Here is a 17,006-nt window from a genome sequence, read left to right as displayed (position 1 = left end):
TAAGTGACTTGCTCAGGGTCACCCAGCTAGACTTGAATTCAGGAAGATAAGTCTTTCCGACTCCGGGCCCAGCACTCTTATCTACTGTGCCATCTAGCTTCAGTGACTGGCACACAGTAGGCACTTAATAAATGCTTGTTCACTGATTTGTAGCTCTAGCACTTAGCACAATGCTTGGCACACAGTAGGCACTTAAATGCTTACTGGTATTCCCAAAGCATAGCACCATACATAGCAGACAGTAGGTGCTTTAAAAATTCTTGTTTATCAACCGGAATCAGAGAAACCTTTCCAGTAATAAGAGGCATCTTGGTGAAGTGCAGGTAGTATTTTTATTCTTAGCTCTAAGGCTACCCAGCTGCATGGTCTTGGCCAAATCATTTGCCTTCCGAAGACATCTATTTCCTCCTTCGTGAAACGAAAGGATAGGGGTCTAGGTGAACTCTGGACTCCAACACTTCCCAACGTTCACATGCTATGATTCTCGTCTCTCTCTCTCTTTTTTTAAGCTGAGAAAATGTAACTTATGAAAGCTAAGTACATGCACTGGGAACAGCTTTTGTTCATGATGTAGTCAACGTCAACTTGTATCAATAAACTGTCACTTCCACTCCCTTTCCTCACCACAAAAACACGTACCACCACCAACACATATGACAATCTCCTGTGTTTAATTGACTCTCTTGTCTGTTACAAAACACACACACACACGGTCTGTGCTCGGTTACCGTGACAATGCACGGCACGCTCTCCAGATGAGGCAGCCCCTCTCTATTCTTGGCCTAACTCAGGAACTCCATGTTGATGTATGGAAATGAGAAGCCACGAGCCTTCGACTTCAAATTAAGCCCCATTGTTCTGCGGCCACATCGGGCCAATAACTAGTTTGCTAACAAAGTGTGCCTAAAAATTCTAATTGCAGGCCAGGAATGGGCAGTTGGATAGGGGTGCCAATGAATATTAATTAAGCCATCTTAACTGATTTATATACTGTGCTCATTTAAGGCTACGGCAGTGCTCTCTCTAACAAACCCATTTCTATACGTGCCCTCGCACACAGTGATTTCATTAATATTTATTCTCCTAAGTGGATTTGCTGCAGTAAGCTGTGTGTTAATATTAGCCACTTACAAATGGAAAGATGAAAATGTTAGTGTGATTTACAAACACAGGACGGGGGCTGAGTTACAAAGTGAGGGACTGAGTTGATGGGCTGAACTGGAAAACAAAATAAGACAAAAGTAAAGCCGTTGGTGTGTGTACTTTTTGCTTTTCTTTGTCACTTCAGTGCTTATATAGAATGTAACACAGAGTAAGTGTTTAAGGAATGCATGCTTACTGACCAGCAAAGTTAACACCTCCAATGGCATATCCTCTGAAACCTGCCTGATTCAGCAATGCTCGGCCCTGTTCCACCACCCCGTCAGAAATGACCTTTCCTTCCTTGAAATCCTCATTGCCCATTGTCATTTCCAGACCACGCCAGCTACACTGAAGCCATCCTCCTCATTCCTCTCGTACCTGATCATGGACTCTACAGCTGGGTCTGTGATAGGTGAGATTTCTCTATATTTTACCTGGGACTAAGCTTCCACGCCATTTCCCAACTGTAATTCATTTCCTGTTTCTAGCTCCTTCTAGTCAGAATTTAAGTTTCTTGAGGGCGGTATTGCCCTGCTCGCTTATATTTGTATTCCTAGAGCTTAGTAGTATCTGATACATAGGAACCAATGAATAAATAACTTCATTCCATTCATTCATTCTCCTGCATCTGTCATGTTTATTTTTGTAATATCAGTATTAGTGTATATAGGTAATGACGCCCTTGTTGGCAGAACCTAGGATCATGAAAGCGTGCTTCTGCCCCCAAACAAAACCTCCTTAAATGAGATACATTAAGCACTCAAGGATTCAGCCTAATAACTCACACTGGAAAAACCAAGTTGATGATGAGTGCCTGTTGTGTTCCAATAGCCCACCAAGTTAAGATCGCCAGTTCCCAAAACTTAGCTACTGCAGATGGACAAAAGGCTTTGTCCAGGATTGAATGGTGGCATGGTGGAGAAGGCAATGGAGGTAGAGTCAGGAAGACCTGGGACCTTCCTACCTCTGATACTTCCTAGCTGGGAGACTCTGGGCTCAACCTCCCTGGTCCTCAGTTTCATTATCTGTAAAATGAGAGGGTTGGGCTCCATGTTTCTAAAGATCGTTTGAGCCTTAGATCCATTATCCTACGAATATGAGGAAACGAGCAGGCTGGACTGCATTTGGGAAAAGTGACAACATTCCCTTCCAACACCTCCATCTGAGCTCTGAAAGAAAAACCTGTTTTATTTTTTTTTAACATTGATATTTTTCTGGTGATGCCACATGGTGACGAATCTGGGAACATCATCTCCAAAGAATCAAAATTATGGGAAAACTGAAGGGCATTGAGGAGACAAAGGGTGTGTACAAACGGGCTGAAGCACATTACCAAAGACAGCTGGTGTATGAGGAGTGTTCTGTTCGATAACAACAAATCAAGAATTTTATTAAGTGCTTACTATGTGCCAGGCATTGTGTTAAGTGCTGGGTAGACAAAGAAAGGCAAAGAATAGGTCTTATTCTCTCACACTCTAATGGGGGAGATAGTATGCAAACAGCTATGTGCAAACAAGATGTGTGTGTGTGTGTGTGTGTGTGTGTGTGTGTGTAGTAAACAGAGGTAATCACAGAGGGAAGGCACTAGCATTATGGGAATTGGAAAGGGCCTCTTGCAGGATTTTTAGCTGAGACTTGAGAGGGAAGTTATTCCAGGCAGGAGGGATCACCAGGGAAAAGGCCCAGAGTCAGGAGGGTTACAGAAGGAACAGCAAAGAGGCTACTGTCCTTGGATGACAGACCATCAAGGAGGGAGGAAATGTACATTCAAAAAGGAAGTAGATTGGCTATATAGGGAGAGTGAGGTATCCCGGCTGCCGTCACATGTTAATGTTAAAGATTCACAGGCAGTATCTCACCATGCTGGCTGGAGGATTTATGGAGAAGAAACGGATGGGCTGTGGGAGAGTGTATGCCCGGCAAGAGCACACAGCTGAAGAAATGGCAATGCTCTGCGTCCCTGTGTGTACATCTGTATTCAAACACAGGACACGCTCTCGGACCAGGCGAAAGTTCATTGAAGGCAAGGCTCATGTCTTATTTGTCCCTCATATCTGTAACTGCTCAGTAGACTACATACAGTAGGCAATTAGCTGGGACAGTGCTGTACAGTGGAAGGAGTAATGTGAGAGAGGTCAGATGAGCAGAGCTGAGACATCATCTCAGTCACTTATTACTGGTTGACTTCGGTCAAGCTCTTTAACTCCTAGGGCCTTAGTCTTCTCATCCATAAAGTGAGGGTGTTTGACTAGAATGCCAATAAAGTCCCTTCTCGAGCTAACTCTATGAGCCTCTGATTAAATCCTTTGTTCATTAGGAATGAAGAAGCCAGCAACAATAGGCATGCGTAGGATTTTTCTTCAGTCATGTGTTTCAGCTTAAAAAGCACACACCATGGAGAAGAGACTTTAAAACTCTTAAAACACCTTAAACTCTAAGTGGAGGTTTTCATAGAAGATAGATCAAGAGGATCATGATTCATGACGTCAGAGGATTCACTGAAAGGTCTGCTTGATTAGAGAGGGCATTTTAAATAAGTTGTTTTTACAAAACTACCATACACATACTCCTTTTTCCACTTATGTAAAAATAACACACAGACCCATGCTTGAGTTAAGAGCTGGGCTCTTTTTCTTATGACCTTTTTCTAGCTTGTAAAGAAGCAACTCAGATTTAAGACAAATGAGGTGAGGGAAAGGGGAGAGCTGTACACTTGAACCTGGGAGAAAAACAAATTCAGATATTTCCATGTTTCAATGGGGTGGGATATTCCATCTGTTGCTTATTACTGTGGGGAGAAGGAAGTCAGAGTCCAGCGGCAGGAGTTATCCTGGGAGACACAAATTACCTGCCATTATTGCTCCTCCGCCCAAATACCAACAAATGATGAACCTCTCTCCTCCCCTAAGAGCTCCCAAGAGAATACAATCTCCTCCTGTTCCACATTAAGCCAGCTAGGAAATTCCAGCAGACAACTTGGAAAGATCAAAGCCCCAGCTACACTTTCTAGAAGATAACAGTCCAAAGGCTACTTCATAAAGTACCTTCTTGACAAGGCTATGGTTGTTCAACTGCTGGGGGTTTTATATTATATCTGGCAACAAGGGATGGGTGTTCCCTGTACTTCCCAAAGCTTCCAGCTGTTTGGGGGTGGAGGAGGTTACAGCGTCTGAGGCACTAAGATGGAGGAGCTGTTCCTTTATTTGTATTTAGCAGGAAATATGGTGAGCATCTGGACTGAATACATCAAGAGGATAAAAGATTTTGCTTTGGGGAATCTCTACTGTGTTTTGCCAGCTGTTTTAGAATTAGCTATGTAAAACTCCATTGAATGATAACAGCAAAGTAAGGGATGTTTCAACTTATTTACTACAAATTGGGTGAAAGGACAAGGAAGATAAACATAATTTATGCAGAAGCTTTCATTCATAAGCTACTTATCGATGGTCAGAGCCATAAGTGTTGCCAAGATGGCTGAAAATAAATCACACTTTAATTCCAATTAAGGACCATTTCAGCAACAGTTTTGTGTAATGGAGAAAAAGGTAGCCTCACAGTCAGGAAGACCTAGGTTGAAGTTCTGACTCTGACACATACTGGCTGTGTGGCTCTGACTAAATCACTTGGCATCTCAGGGCCTTGGGCAACTCTCTGGCTATAAGTTATGGGGCAGGTGCCCATCTGCATTGGTGGAGGGAGTTTTCCTACCAAGGAAGCTAATAATATCTTGTCTAAACCAAAAATGTCTCGTCTGAAAAAAAAAAGAGAATAGAATTGTTAAGCAGTAATACATGCTAGCTATTGAGGTACTGGTGACCTCTCACCTGGGAAATCTCTAAATTACAGACAAGATGCGGAGCTGCTTCAATGTAGGCAGTTCTGTCTAGGGGAATATGGTGATGAATCTGGAATCAGGAAGACTAAGCTTATATCTCTACCATGACCTAAATCTAGCATTCCACCATTCGCCTTTGTACAGACTGTGTCCTGTGCATGAAATGAAATGCCCTCTTTTATGGAAAGCTGATCCTGATCCCCCTCGATGTTAGTGCTCCGTCACTCCTGAAATGATGTGGTATTGACTTAGCTGTGTATATGTTGTATTCCCTAGCAGCAATTCTCTGCTAGGGCAGGGTTTGCTTTTGACCTTGTCTCTGTAGTCCTAACACCTAACACAGTCACTTAGCAGATACCTTCATGAACTTGAGTCAGTGTGATAAAAAGAATAGGCAGATCTGAGGACATGTGGGAAAGAATATTGGATCTGAAGTCAGGAGTTCTGGGCTCACATTCTAACTGCTCTCTTTAGTAATGACCTCCCTGGGTACCAGATTACTCATCTGCAAGATGATAGAGTAGGATGAGATGACTTGTTATACCCATTCTGGCTTCTAATCCTAACATAAGACATAGGAGTTAGAGCTGAAAGGGACTTTTCAGGTCATCTACTGACTAGATTCCAGTCCATGACCAAAGAAACCCAAAACCATATGGCTAAAGAACATTTAGGATTCTCACCTGTGGAGATGTAGTTTGGCTTTCTAAGAAGTTTGAGTCTAAACTTTGATAGACTTAGCCCTTCTCAGCAATGCAAGGATCTAAGACATCTCCAAAAGTCTCATGATGGAAAATGCTATCCACATCCAGAGAAAGAGCTATGGAGTTTGAATATAGATCGAAGCATACTATTTGCTCTTTTTTTTCTTTTCATTTGTTTTGTTTTCTTTTTCTGGTGGCTCCTCCTATTGGTTCTAATTCTTCCTTACAAGATGACTAATGTGAAAATATATTTAATAGGCATGTATATGTAAAGCCTATATCAGATTGCGTGCCATCTTGGGGAGGGAGGTGGGGAGGGAAGGGGAGAAAAAATTAAAACTCAAAAGCTTATGGAAGTGATTGTTGATAACTCAAAATAAATTAATAAAAAAAGAAAAAAAAGATGCTTGAGTCTAAAATCAACTCTTCTTTTACAGTCTGTTGAAGAACTAGGCATTTTTGCTTTGCAGAAAAACTGTTTCGACATTAAGTCCCTTGCATACATGGGTTATTGCATGGAAGAAGAATTGTTCTCTTTGGCCCTAGACGGTCAAATGTGAGGCAATGAGTGGAAGTCAGAAGGAGGCACGGGTAAGAGTTCGTAGTACTTACAGCCATCCAAAAGGGGAATAGGACTGTCTTGGGAGGTGGTAAGCTTGCCCCTTACTAGAGGTACTGAGGAAAAACTTGGATGAAAGCATTCATGGGGGATACTGGAGAGAGGATCTTTGGGGAACAGTTGGACTGGAGGGCCGGAGAAGCCCTTTCTAACCCTGAGAATTCAGGGAATTGCATTTGGGATTTACTTTTGGAATTCTGAAATGGGATTACTGAATGAATCTTCAAAAAGATAAAACAAAGAGTTTTTAGGGAAGATAACTCCATTCTACACTGCAATGGTTTTTACTTTTCATTGTCTTATAAGGAAACTAATTACATGCAGCTTTAAAAAAAAACCAGGTCCTTTACTTACTCATTAATTCTTAACTTCCACAGAATACCTTCTAACTGCTTGGGCAAATCAAACAGGCATATCTGTTTTTACTAAATAGGTAAAGAGTTGTATTTTTGCTTTGATTTATAGATAAATTCTGTTGTGACCTATGTAAAATGCTAACAGAAATTCTTCAAGTCTGATCTTCACCCAATCATAATATAACCTAAGGGGCTAATTAACTTGTTAATAAGAAATGGAATTTGTCTAAGGTCATCTGTGATAAACCTTTTTTTAAAAACTATCTTAATTGTGCCATTTAGATTATCATGGTTGAGAGTACTATAGCATTCTAGGACAAGAATTTTTCTAATGAGCTGCTATCAAGATAGAATGTAAGCTCCTTGAGGGCAGGGACTGTTTCTTCTTTTTTTTTTTCATTGTACTCCCAGTGCCTTGCACAATGTCTGACTCCTATCAAATGCTTGTGGACTGATTATAGCCACCTAATCTAGCACATCTGTTTATCCCCAAATTTCACTCTCTTCTTTGGAAAATAGAGGACATATCATCATTTGGTTGACCTCTCCCCTTCTGACCTATTTCATTCCCCTATCCACTCTAATTATTAGCTAACTTCATTCAGAGAGATTCATTTGAGATTTCATACTGGGGTAAAGCTTTTATGCATGCATCATTTTGATTAAAGAAAACTTCTAAGACATGCAAATACCTGGAACTTGGGGCGAAACAGGATGCAAACACCCCCTCCCCCCAATTCATGCCTCCCCCTTGATCCCTCCCCCCAGAAAAGGGTAGGAAGAAATGCATTCATTGAAGTAAGCAGCACAGGGCAGAATACCAGATAGATCTCAGTTGTTCCAAAGCTGTAGGGAATTACAGTTCTTGCTCAGAACAGGAAACCAACATTACAGGGAGTATGGAGCTGTTCAGGGGGTTCAGCCACATTACATTGCAACAAACAAACAAAAGAAATTCAATAAGCCCATCCCAGTCATCGAAACTCCCCACCTGAGCTTCACTGCCCTCACCTGCTCCCCTTCTCTCCTCTCTCCCCAGAAGAAGGCACTTCACGGAAACGTCTGGGAGAGCCCTTGGACTTTATTTTGTTACACCCTCTAAACAAACAAAAACAAAAGAGAAAAGGTATAGAAAACAGGATTTTCAATTGGCTGCTGAGAGTTCTACTTCAAGTGATCCCCTCCCTTTATGCCACACACATCCCCCCTGCCCCATCATTCTGCTTCCTTCTATAAAAGTGTATTAAATAGAAGCTCTGGGTTTTATTTTATGCGAAGCTAGGGAACCTGAAAGGTGAATATATGCTTCGAGGGCACTTTTCTTTAGCTATAAGTCTGTGATTGGGTCTATTCATCCTAGTGTGGAAGAAAGACTTTTCTTCTAATGAACATGCCCATCCCTGCATTTAATAAATGTAGATTGAATTGAGTGGTACCTTTTTCACACTCTGACTATGCCAAAGAAATGGAGCTAAACTAAATTATCAATAATAATAAAACATATATAGTATATATACATACCATTATATATATATATATATATATATATATATACATATTATATATGTAGTTTCAAGGTTTGCTGAGCACTTTATATAATTATCTCACTTGATCGTCACACCAACTGTATGAGATAGGAGCTATTATTATCCTCATTTTAAAAATGAAGAGACCAAGGCAGGTTAAGGGACTCGCTCAGACTCACACAGCTAGTGAGTGTGCAACTTCTACAAAATGAACGCAAGATGATGATGACAGCTCATTTTTATGCAAAGTGCTAGTCATTGACATGGGACGGCAGCACGACAATGTTGAGAGACAACTGGATTCGGAGGAAGAGGATACAGGTTCTAATCCCCGCTCCGTCCTTTACAGTCTCTGTGATGTCGGGCCAATCTGTGTGCTTCACTCTCCTCATCTGTAAAATGGAGGCCTCTAAGGCCCCTTGAAACTCTAAATCTGTTATTTATGTTGATCTTGAATAAACTGTGAACCCTTTTGGGGGCAAAGATGGTCTTCTGGCTTTTTTTCTATTCCCAGTTCTGAGCACAGTGCCTGGCACATTTTATGGTTGAGTTGTTTTAGGTGTGTCTAACTCTCTGGGACCCCATCTTTCTTTGTTCTCTTGGGTTTTCTTGGCAAAGATACTGAAAAGGTTTGCCACTTCCTGCTCCAGTTTATTTTACAGATGAGAAACGAGGCAGTCATGTGACTCGCCTAGGATCACACAGCTAGCATCTGAAGATGGATTTGAACTCAGATCATCCTGACTCCGCGGCTGGTGCTCTATCCACTGTGCCACCTAGCTGTCCTGCCTGGCACACAGTAGGTGCTTAATAAATGTGTACTACCTCACTCATTCTTACAACTAATCTGTGAGGGAAGAGGATAAATATTAATGCCTTAATTTTACAGATGGGGCAAAAGAGTCTCAGGGAGGTTTAAATAACATGACAAGGTCAAGAGACTAGACTAGACCCTAGCCTTCTGATTTTAAATTCAATGCTCTTTGCATCCCACTGGTTTCACTCGAACCCATGATTTCAGGGGTGGCTCATTCTCTTGTTGTAACCTCTAGTTTGAGAGTCTTGCCTCAGGGCACTGAGATATTAAACAACTTGCTCAGTCACAGAGCAAGCAGCTATAAAGGCAAGACTTGAACCCAGGTCTTCCAACAACAAGGTGGCTTTAGCTCTTCCATTCATTTTCCTTGATATGGGTGTTGTTGAATATCCAGCTAGGGGACACAGTGGACAGAGTGCATCCCCTGGAATAGGAAAGACCTAATTTCAAATACGACTCCAGATACTGCCTAGTTGTGTGGCCCCCCAGTAAGTCCCTTAACCCATCTGCCTCAGTTTCCTCATCTGTAAAACTGAGACGATAATAATAGTGCCTACCTTCTAGGATTGTTGTGATGATAAAATGAGATAACAACAGTAAAGTGCCTAGTACGGTGCCTGGCACGTAGTTAGTGCTATGTAAATGTTAGGTATTATTATTGCTATTATTCCAGATTCTTGGAGTCTGCCACTGTATTTTATTTTTTTCTACTTCTTTTTTTTTTTTTTGTGAGGCAATTGGGGTTAAGTGACTTGCCCAGAGTCAAGTCACACAGCTAGCGAGTGTTATGTGTCTGAGGCCAGATCTGAAGTCAGGTCCTCCCGACTCCAGGGCCAGCGCTCTATCCACTGCGCCACCTAGCTGCTCCTAAGGAGTCAGCTGCTTTAAACTGCAGAAGTCCCCGTCCGTCAAGCTTCTCGCCTCTGGTTCTGATAGGGTTCAGTGGCAGATACTAAGAGTATAAAGATCACCTAATGAGAACAAACTCAACCGTGGCACTAATTCTGAACTTTTTTTGCCCTTCACATCCCAATAACCAAGTCACCTGGGTCCAAGCTATGTCCCAGCTTCTCTCTCTACCAAAACCGAAGCAAAACAAGTTTTATTTTTCCCCAAGTAAGAACTTAACAACTGCTCAAACAACACCACTCAAACTTTTCCTAGTTCATGTATAGCCAACTTTTTCTTTGCAAAGCTCCATGGAGTCACTTTTCATCGTTTTGGTTGCAAACTGTGATATCTTTCACCTGGGGAGGGAATTCCCAGGGAGATCATAAGATCAAAGAGTTAGAGCTGGAAAGGACCTTTGAGGATTATTTTATATGTGAGGAAACTGAGTCCCAGACAGCATACGTGACTTGCCCATGGTCACAAAGCTCTCCAGTGTCATAGGTGTGATGGGAACCCAGGTCTTCTGGATTCTACTATGCAAAACTCCCTCCACTGAAACCAACTGGTTAAAACTTAGTTGGTAATTTGGCATCTTATGGCACTGTCTGGGGAACTCAAAGGACATGGTCACACAGTGACTATGTGTCAGAGGCAGCCTGAAGCCCAAATCTTCTTGACTTCAAGGCCAGCTCTAGAATCTACCCTAGTTGTCCCTCTCACTTTTCAGCAGCTTTCTTAAAACCTTGGAATGCCAGTTTACAACAAAAAGTCCTTTTTATCAGAATAGTGTGTCAGCCATTTATTATTAAACATACATTTTAAGAAGGGCATCAATAAACCAGAGAACCCCCAGAGAAGGGAGGCCAGGATGGTGATGGGCCATATGAGAACTGGTTAAAAGAGTTAGGGATAGTTAGCCTAGAGAAGAGCGTGTGTTGTGTGTGTGTGTGTGTGTGTGTGTGTGTGTGTGTGTGTGTGGTCTTCAAGTACTTCAAAGGCTGCCATGTAGAAAAGGGATTAGATTTATTCTTCTGGGCCCCAAAGGATACAGCTGGGAACAAGGGATGAAAACTGCAAAGATGCTTAGGCCTGATGTCAGGAAAAACTTTCCAGTAATGAGAGCTAGCCCAAATTATCTGGGGAGGTTGTGGGCTCCCACTCACTGGAGGTCTTTAGGAGTGACTTTGGCCAAAGAGGTCAATGAATGTACAAGTTTCCATATAAGCTTTGCTTTTTCAATGAGAAATACTCAAGAAAATATGAAAAGATATACCAGATGAAACAAAGATTTAATAAAATCAGAGGGAGAGAGACAAAGACAGGGAGGGAGAGGGGGAAAAGGGGAGAGGGAGGGAGGGGGGAGAGAGAGAGAGACAGAGAGAGAGAGAGACAGAGAGAGAGAGACAGAGAGACAGAGAGAGGAAATATCAAAGATTGTGCGATGGTTGAGGCCATTGCAGAACACACAATGACGGATGTGCAGTGCTTTACTGGGCAAGGAGCCAGCAATGTGCCAAGACAGTGGAGTCATGCCTCCAGGAGACAGATGCAAAAATCAGAGACTGAAGCAAAGGGCAGGGCTTTATCCCACTTCTGGGTCCGGCTCCCTATCTCAGGCCAGGGATTTTTTTTTTTTTAGGCAATTGGGGTTAAGTGACTTGCCCAGAGTCACACAGCTAGTGAGTATGAAATGTTTGGTCTGAGGCCGGATTTGAACTCAGGTCCTCTTGACTTCAGGACCAGTGCTCTATCTACTGTGCCACCTAGCTGCCCCCCCCCCGGCCAGGGATTTATAAGAAATCAGGGAGAGAGGCTAGAACCCAGCCACACCATCTAGACCTACAGCAGGGCAGAGCCATCCTAAGAATAGCAGGGAAAGCTCAGGATTTAGCCAATCTAGTCACGAGTATAGAAGGGACAAAGCCTGGCCCTGGCAGAGTGCCAGTGCAGAAAAGGCTAGAGACATAAGTAAATAGAAGAAAGTTCTTAATACAATGAAGAAATACTAATAATAAATTAAAAGAACCCCAAGAGAAAAACTCAGAAGAATTCCATAAGTACAGGTAGAGCCCCATTAAAAAAATGGCCTAACTACAAAAATTCCAAGAGCAGATGGATGTCTTTAAGCAGAAGCTAGATTAGACAGACAGACTAATGGATAGATGGAGAGATAGATAATAAGATAAGTGATATATGTGTTCAGACAGATATATGGTCACAGATAAACTGATGGATAAATAGATGGAAAGTTAATCAATAGTTGCTAGATAGGAGATGAATGGTTTCATAGATGGTTTTGAAGACTGATGATAGCGATTACATAGCTGAGAAGAGATAGATAGATAGATAAATGGATAGATGGATGGTTAGATAGATAGATAGATAGATGAATGCTAGGGCATTTATTAAGTGTTTAGTTGGCTATGTTGCTTTGGGGATTCACTTTGGATATGGGTTTGACCAGATGGTTGCTAAGCTTCCTTCTAACTCTGAAATTTTGCAATTCTGCAATTCACTCACTGGCTTTTTACTCCCTGGCCCATCTCTTTCTTTCCCTGACACTTTCAGGTCCTCTCCCTTCATTTTCCCATGACCCTCAAATAATTTCACTCCATTTATTCCCGTATTTTTTAGACTCTGCATTAGGAAAAGATGCTTGGCAAGAATGCAAGAAATGAAGGAAAACAAAGTCCTGAACCACAGAAAAACAGAGTGGGTAATCAGCAATTCCTCTGACTCCCTCTGCAGAACATCTCTGGGAACTGCATGGGAAAACATCCGCTGGAATTCTATGAATGTGCTAAGCCTGACCACTCAGTTCACTGGGAGGAAGGAAACTTGTATGTATTGGTGTATGTTGACAAATCGGCACAAAAGCCCGAGACCCGCTGCTGTCTAAAATATTGAGATTTCTCTCTAACCCTTCCCCGCCACTGTGAGCACTGCCAGCTTTACCATTTTAAGAATTTTGGAGAGGAGCCGGTGAGCCAATGTTTTCCTTCGTGCCCAAACACAGACGCTTCAAACTCCAACCCAAAACTGACAACACTTCCCCCAGAAGCAAATGTCACAAAGTCAGTAACTTGATCTCCTGGGAAAGGTGTGTTTTCTTAAATGGGGGTCTGCGTTCTAGCCTGCTAAAGCTCTTAAGAGGGGCAGCTTGGGATGGTAGCCTCAGAGTCAGGAAAATCTGGATTCAAGTCATGCCTCAGACATATATTGTGCGACCCCGGGGGGAGTCATTTAAGGTTTCACTGTCCCCCTGATCTACCCAATAAAAAGAACAACGAGTTTGCAGTGAAAGGACCTGGGCTCATATTTGAGCTGCTGCCAAAACCTGTGTGACTTTGGGCAAGTCATCATTTCTTCGGGCCTCAGTTTTCTTATGTGTAAAATGATGGTGTATGTATGTTTATGACCTTTATGGTCCCTTCAGCTACACATCTGTGGGGAGACGGAGGAAGTCAATAAATTGTAGGGCCCATTCAGAGCTTTCTTGGTAGAGGGAGTATCCTATGAAATCACAAGTCTAGTCAAAGAAAGAAAAAAGAAGAGAAAATTCCTCTAGGGAATAGAAGCATCAGGGTAGAGTGAACAGAGTCCTGCCCCAGAATCAGAAAGAACTGGGTGCTAATTCTGCCCCTGACATACAGTGGCTGTGTGATGATAGGCAGGCCACTCAACCTTTCAGACCCCCAAGGCAACTTCCTCTAAGTAGAACTGCAGAGATACTGAGCTGCCTTGGGAGAGGGGAGTTACCACACTGGGAGTTATTATACTAATGAAATCAGGTCTGGTCCCAAAAAAAGTTCCTTATAATAAATAAGAGGGATATGTGTTGGGAGAAAGAAGGAATATCAATAGACTAAAGAAGCATCTCTTAGGAAACAGGGAGTTCTTGAAGCCCTTCATCTCATCCTGTTTCCTTATACTCATCCACCCATCCCACATAATCTCGTCTTTAAAGTATCATTCAGCCTGCTGAAGCATCGGCCTGTCGGCAGCGAATCTTGCTTCTTTTTGCCTAATGAGCAGGACTTTGCCTGTTCAGAAGCTCCGACTGGCATCTCAGGGCCAATCTGACAGCAGGGGGGCTGTTGCCATAACAACGGACAGCGCCTGTGAATTCTGAAAGGGCCCCGAGTAGACATTTGGGAAATCATTATTGAGGGGAGAGTTGCAAAGGAATGGCTGCCCTAGCGACCAGATGACCCAGGCCTCACTCCCCACAGCTGCAGTCCCCTGTGCTGGGCCTTAAAGGGCAGAGAAAAACATGCCAGCCACCCCAGAGAACAGCTGGGCCCCCTCCAGAGAGGGCCCCCCAATCAGTCTCTGAACGAGACAATTCAGCATCACCCTGTTATAATGAACCTCAGTGCTCAGGGGCGAGCCATATTTAGGCACCATGAAGAAAGACTATGGTTTTCTAATCTTTTCACTGAAAAAAACCAGCCCCCAAATCCTCTCATGCATTTAAAATGACCTCGTATTTATTTTGGATGTGCTTTTACAAGAACATTGTCCCCTCTGATAGGAAGTAAGAGTCCTTGAGAGCAGTGACTATTCCATATCCTTACTGTCTTTGTATCTTCAGCACCTAGCAGTGCCCAGCACACAGTAGGTGCTTACTAAATGCTGACCGATTAGGCATGCTACATTTGTGTTGGAAGGAGTGAGAATCAATCCTTCCTTCTGCTTGGACTGTGTCTTGCCTCCTTCCTCCTTCCCATTATCCAGTGAAAAATCATAGAATCACATCGTTCTCTTCCTATAAGATGCGGCTCAAGCACCTTCTCTTACACGGACCCTTTCCTCATCTCCCCCACCCCCAAATGCTTGCGAGCTTCTCATCAAACAATGTTGCATTAACTACTTGATGTATGGCATGTGTTCCCTTTAAGTTTCTGCTGCATGTAGTTTACGTGTATTTGCAGCTTTTCCCATCAGAACGCAATTTCTTTGTACTTGTGCTTGGCACAGTACTTGACACATACTAGGCACGTAGTAGGCATCTAGGTAGCACAGTGGGTAGGACGTTAGACTTGGCATTACTAAGAACTGAGTTCTTCCTTAGGCATTAACCAGCTGTGTGACCTTGGGCAAGACACTGAACCTCTCTCTGCCTCAATGTCCTCATCTGTAAAATGGGGACAATAAGATAGGGTTGTTGTGAGGATCAAATGAATTAACATACATGTAAAGCGCTTTGCAAACCTGAAAGAGTTACCCAAAGCCAGCCATCATTATTAACAAATACTTGTTGACCGACGACCTGACTGGACATCAAATCCACTCCTCTCATTTCATAGATGAAAAAAAGCGGGACTCGGAGAGACTCAATGTTTTGCTTCAAGGTCACCCAGACACTAAGGGGCAGAGCCGGGATCTGAACCCCCAGGGAGGCTCGCTTCAGAGCCAGGATTTGAGAGAAATCCAAAGACTCTGGCTAGGCTGGCAAAGCTTCCCATCTTCAAAACCCCCCTGAAGCCCATCCCGTCGGCCACTTCCCTTTGATCGCTCCACGGCTACTCAAAGGCCTGCATTTGACCAAAGCTTTCCTCCCTCCTGGTTTTTTTTCTTCCCCTGGGATGGGTGTTTAAAACAAACGTAGCCATGAGCTACTTGGAAACGGCTGCTGCCAGAGCAGATGGAAGGAGGGAGACATGTACATGAGATCAGCCCCGCTGCGCTCTCATTGTCGCCACTGTGGGAATGAATACAGGAAGGGAGTGGGTGCAGCTTCCCAGAGAGGCACACGTGTGGTCAGTCCTTCCATGAACGACAACAACAACAAAAAAAAACCCAGGCTGGGGGAGTGCGTTAGCACGGGCCCGGGCTTGATGTTCACACGCATCTGTTTGTCTGCGCTGCCATCACGTCACCGATGCGAGCCCCCACACATTCAGGCTTTGTATCCCCGTGTATTTGTTATGCACTGTATTCTACCGAACATCTAGGGAGGGGAAAAATTGTGACGTCAACAGAAATCACTTGTTTTCATGAGCAGGGCTCTTAATGAGGAAGCCCCAACACACAGCAAAATTTCTAAAAACGTTTATTCCTGTAGTGTTCAGAGCTCATGGGTGGAAGGGTCCATGTAAACTCCATGCATCTTTCTCTAAATGTCACCTCATCAGGATAGAATACTGGGAAATGAATCAGAGTGAGAACAGGAATTTACAGATGGGGACACTGAGGCACTGAGATGTTAAATGACTTGCTCATGGTCACAAGGCTGGTCAATGCCTGGAACTCAGGTCTATTCCCTTCATTTTACAGATCATAGGAACACCCACCAAGAGCTTGGAAGGGGCAACTCCTCACTTCATAGATGAGGAAATGTAAGCCCAGCAACACACAGATGGTAATTGTCTGAGGTGGGATTTGAACTCAGGTCTTCTTGAGTCTAACTCCAAGGCTCTATTTGTTATTCTCTATAGTCTTTGTCAAACACTTCCCATACTGAGCTTTGGCATCCTGGGTCAAAAATGAGCACTTTCAGCAGGGGTAGGGAAGGCAGATCAAGTGTCTTGTCCCAGAATCAGAAGAGGATCTGTTATTATTGTTGTTCAGTCTTTTCATGCCTGACTCTTTGTGACCCCATTAGGGGTCAAAGATAATGGAATGGTTTGCCATTTCCTTCTCTAGCTCATTTTACAGGTGAGGAAACTGAGGCAAACAGAGTCAAGTGATTTGCCCAGGGTCAACCAGCTGGTAAATGTGTGAGGTCATATTTGAACTCAGGAAGATGAGTTCAAATCAGGACCCATCCCACTCCAATTCTGAGAAGGAAAAATTTTCCTGGAAAGAATCCTTTGGCAAGCTAGGACTAAAGTGCCTGAGAATGAATGCAAAGAGGTAACTCAGTTGCTAGCCTGGAGAGGGAAGAATGTTACTTGTTTGCTTGGGGCCTCCTCCATGGAAGCTCTTGCCCGAGGGATGCAGAACTAACCAAGTCAGCATATTTCTATTCACTGCCCAATGTGCAGAACAACTTAGCTGGCTCCAACTGACAGCATCCTGAGGTCTTTGCCAGAATCCCTTGGCAGGGCTGGGGAAACAGTGGCTCTTATCTGATCCCCGAGTCAGCTCATGATCCCTTGTGAACCTCTGTG

General features: G+C 43.2%; 1 protein-coding gene across 1 annotated transcript in view; it reads right to left on the bottom strand.

The window, feature by feature from the left end:
- Nucleotides 1-17,006, bottom strand: part of PTPRG (protein tyrosine phosphatase receptor type G) — a 785,024-nt gene that overhangs the window by 80,770 nt on the left and 687,248 nt on the right. The window contains 1 exon segment of the mRNA XM_020976382.2: nt 7,669-7,755. Within this exon segment, the coding sequence (XP_020832041.1) occupies nt 7,669-7,755 (87 nt within the window).

Source organism: Phascolarctos cinereus, unplaced genomic scaffold, assembly GCF_003287225.1.
Source record: "Phascolarctos cinereus isolate Bilbo 61053 unplaced genomic scaffold, phaCin_HiC Scaffold_4;HRSCAF=312, whole genome shotgun sequence".
Classification (NCBI taxonomy): domain Eukaryota; kingdom Metazoa; phylum Chordata; class Mammalia; order Diprotodontia; family Phascolarctidae; genus Phascolarctos; species Phascolarctos cinereus.
Note: the sequence above shows the minus strand (reverse complement) of the source record. Positions and strands in the feature narration are given on the sequence as shown.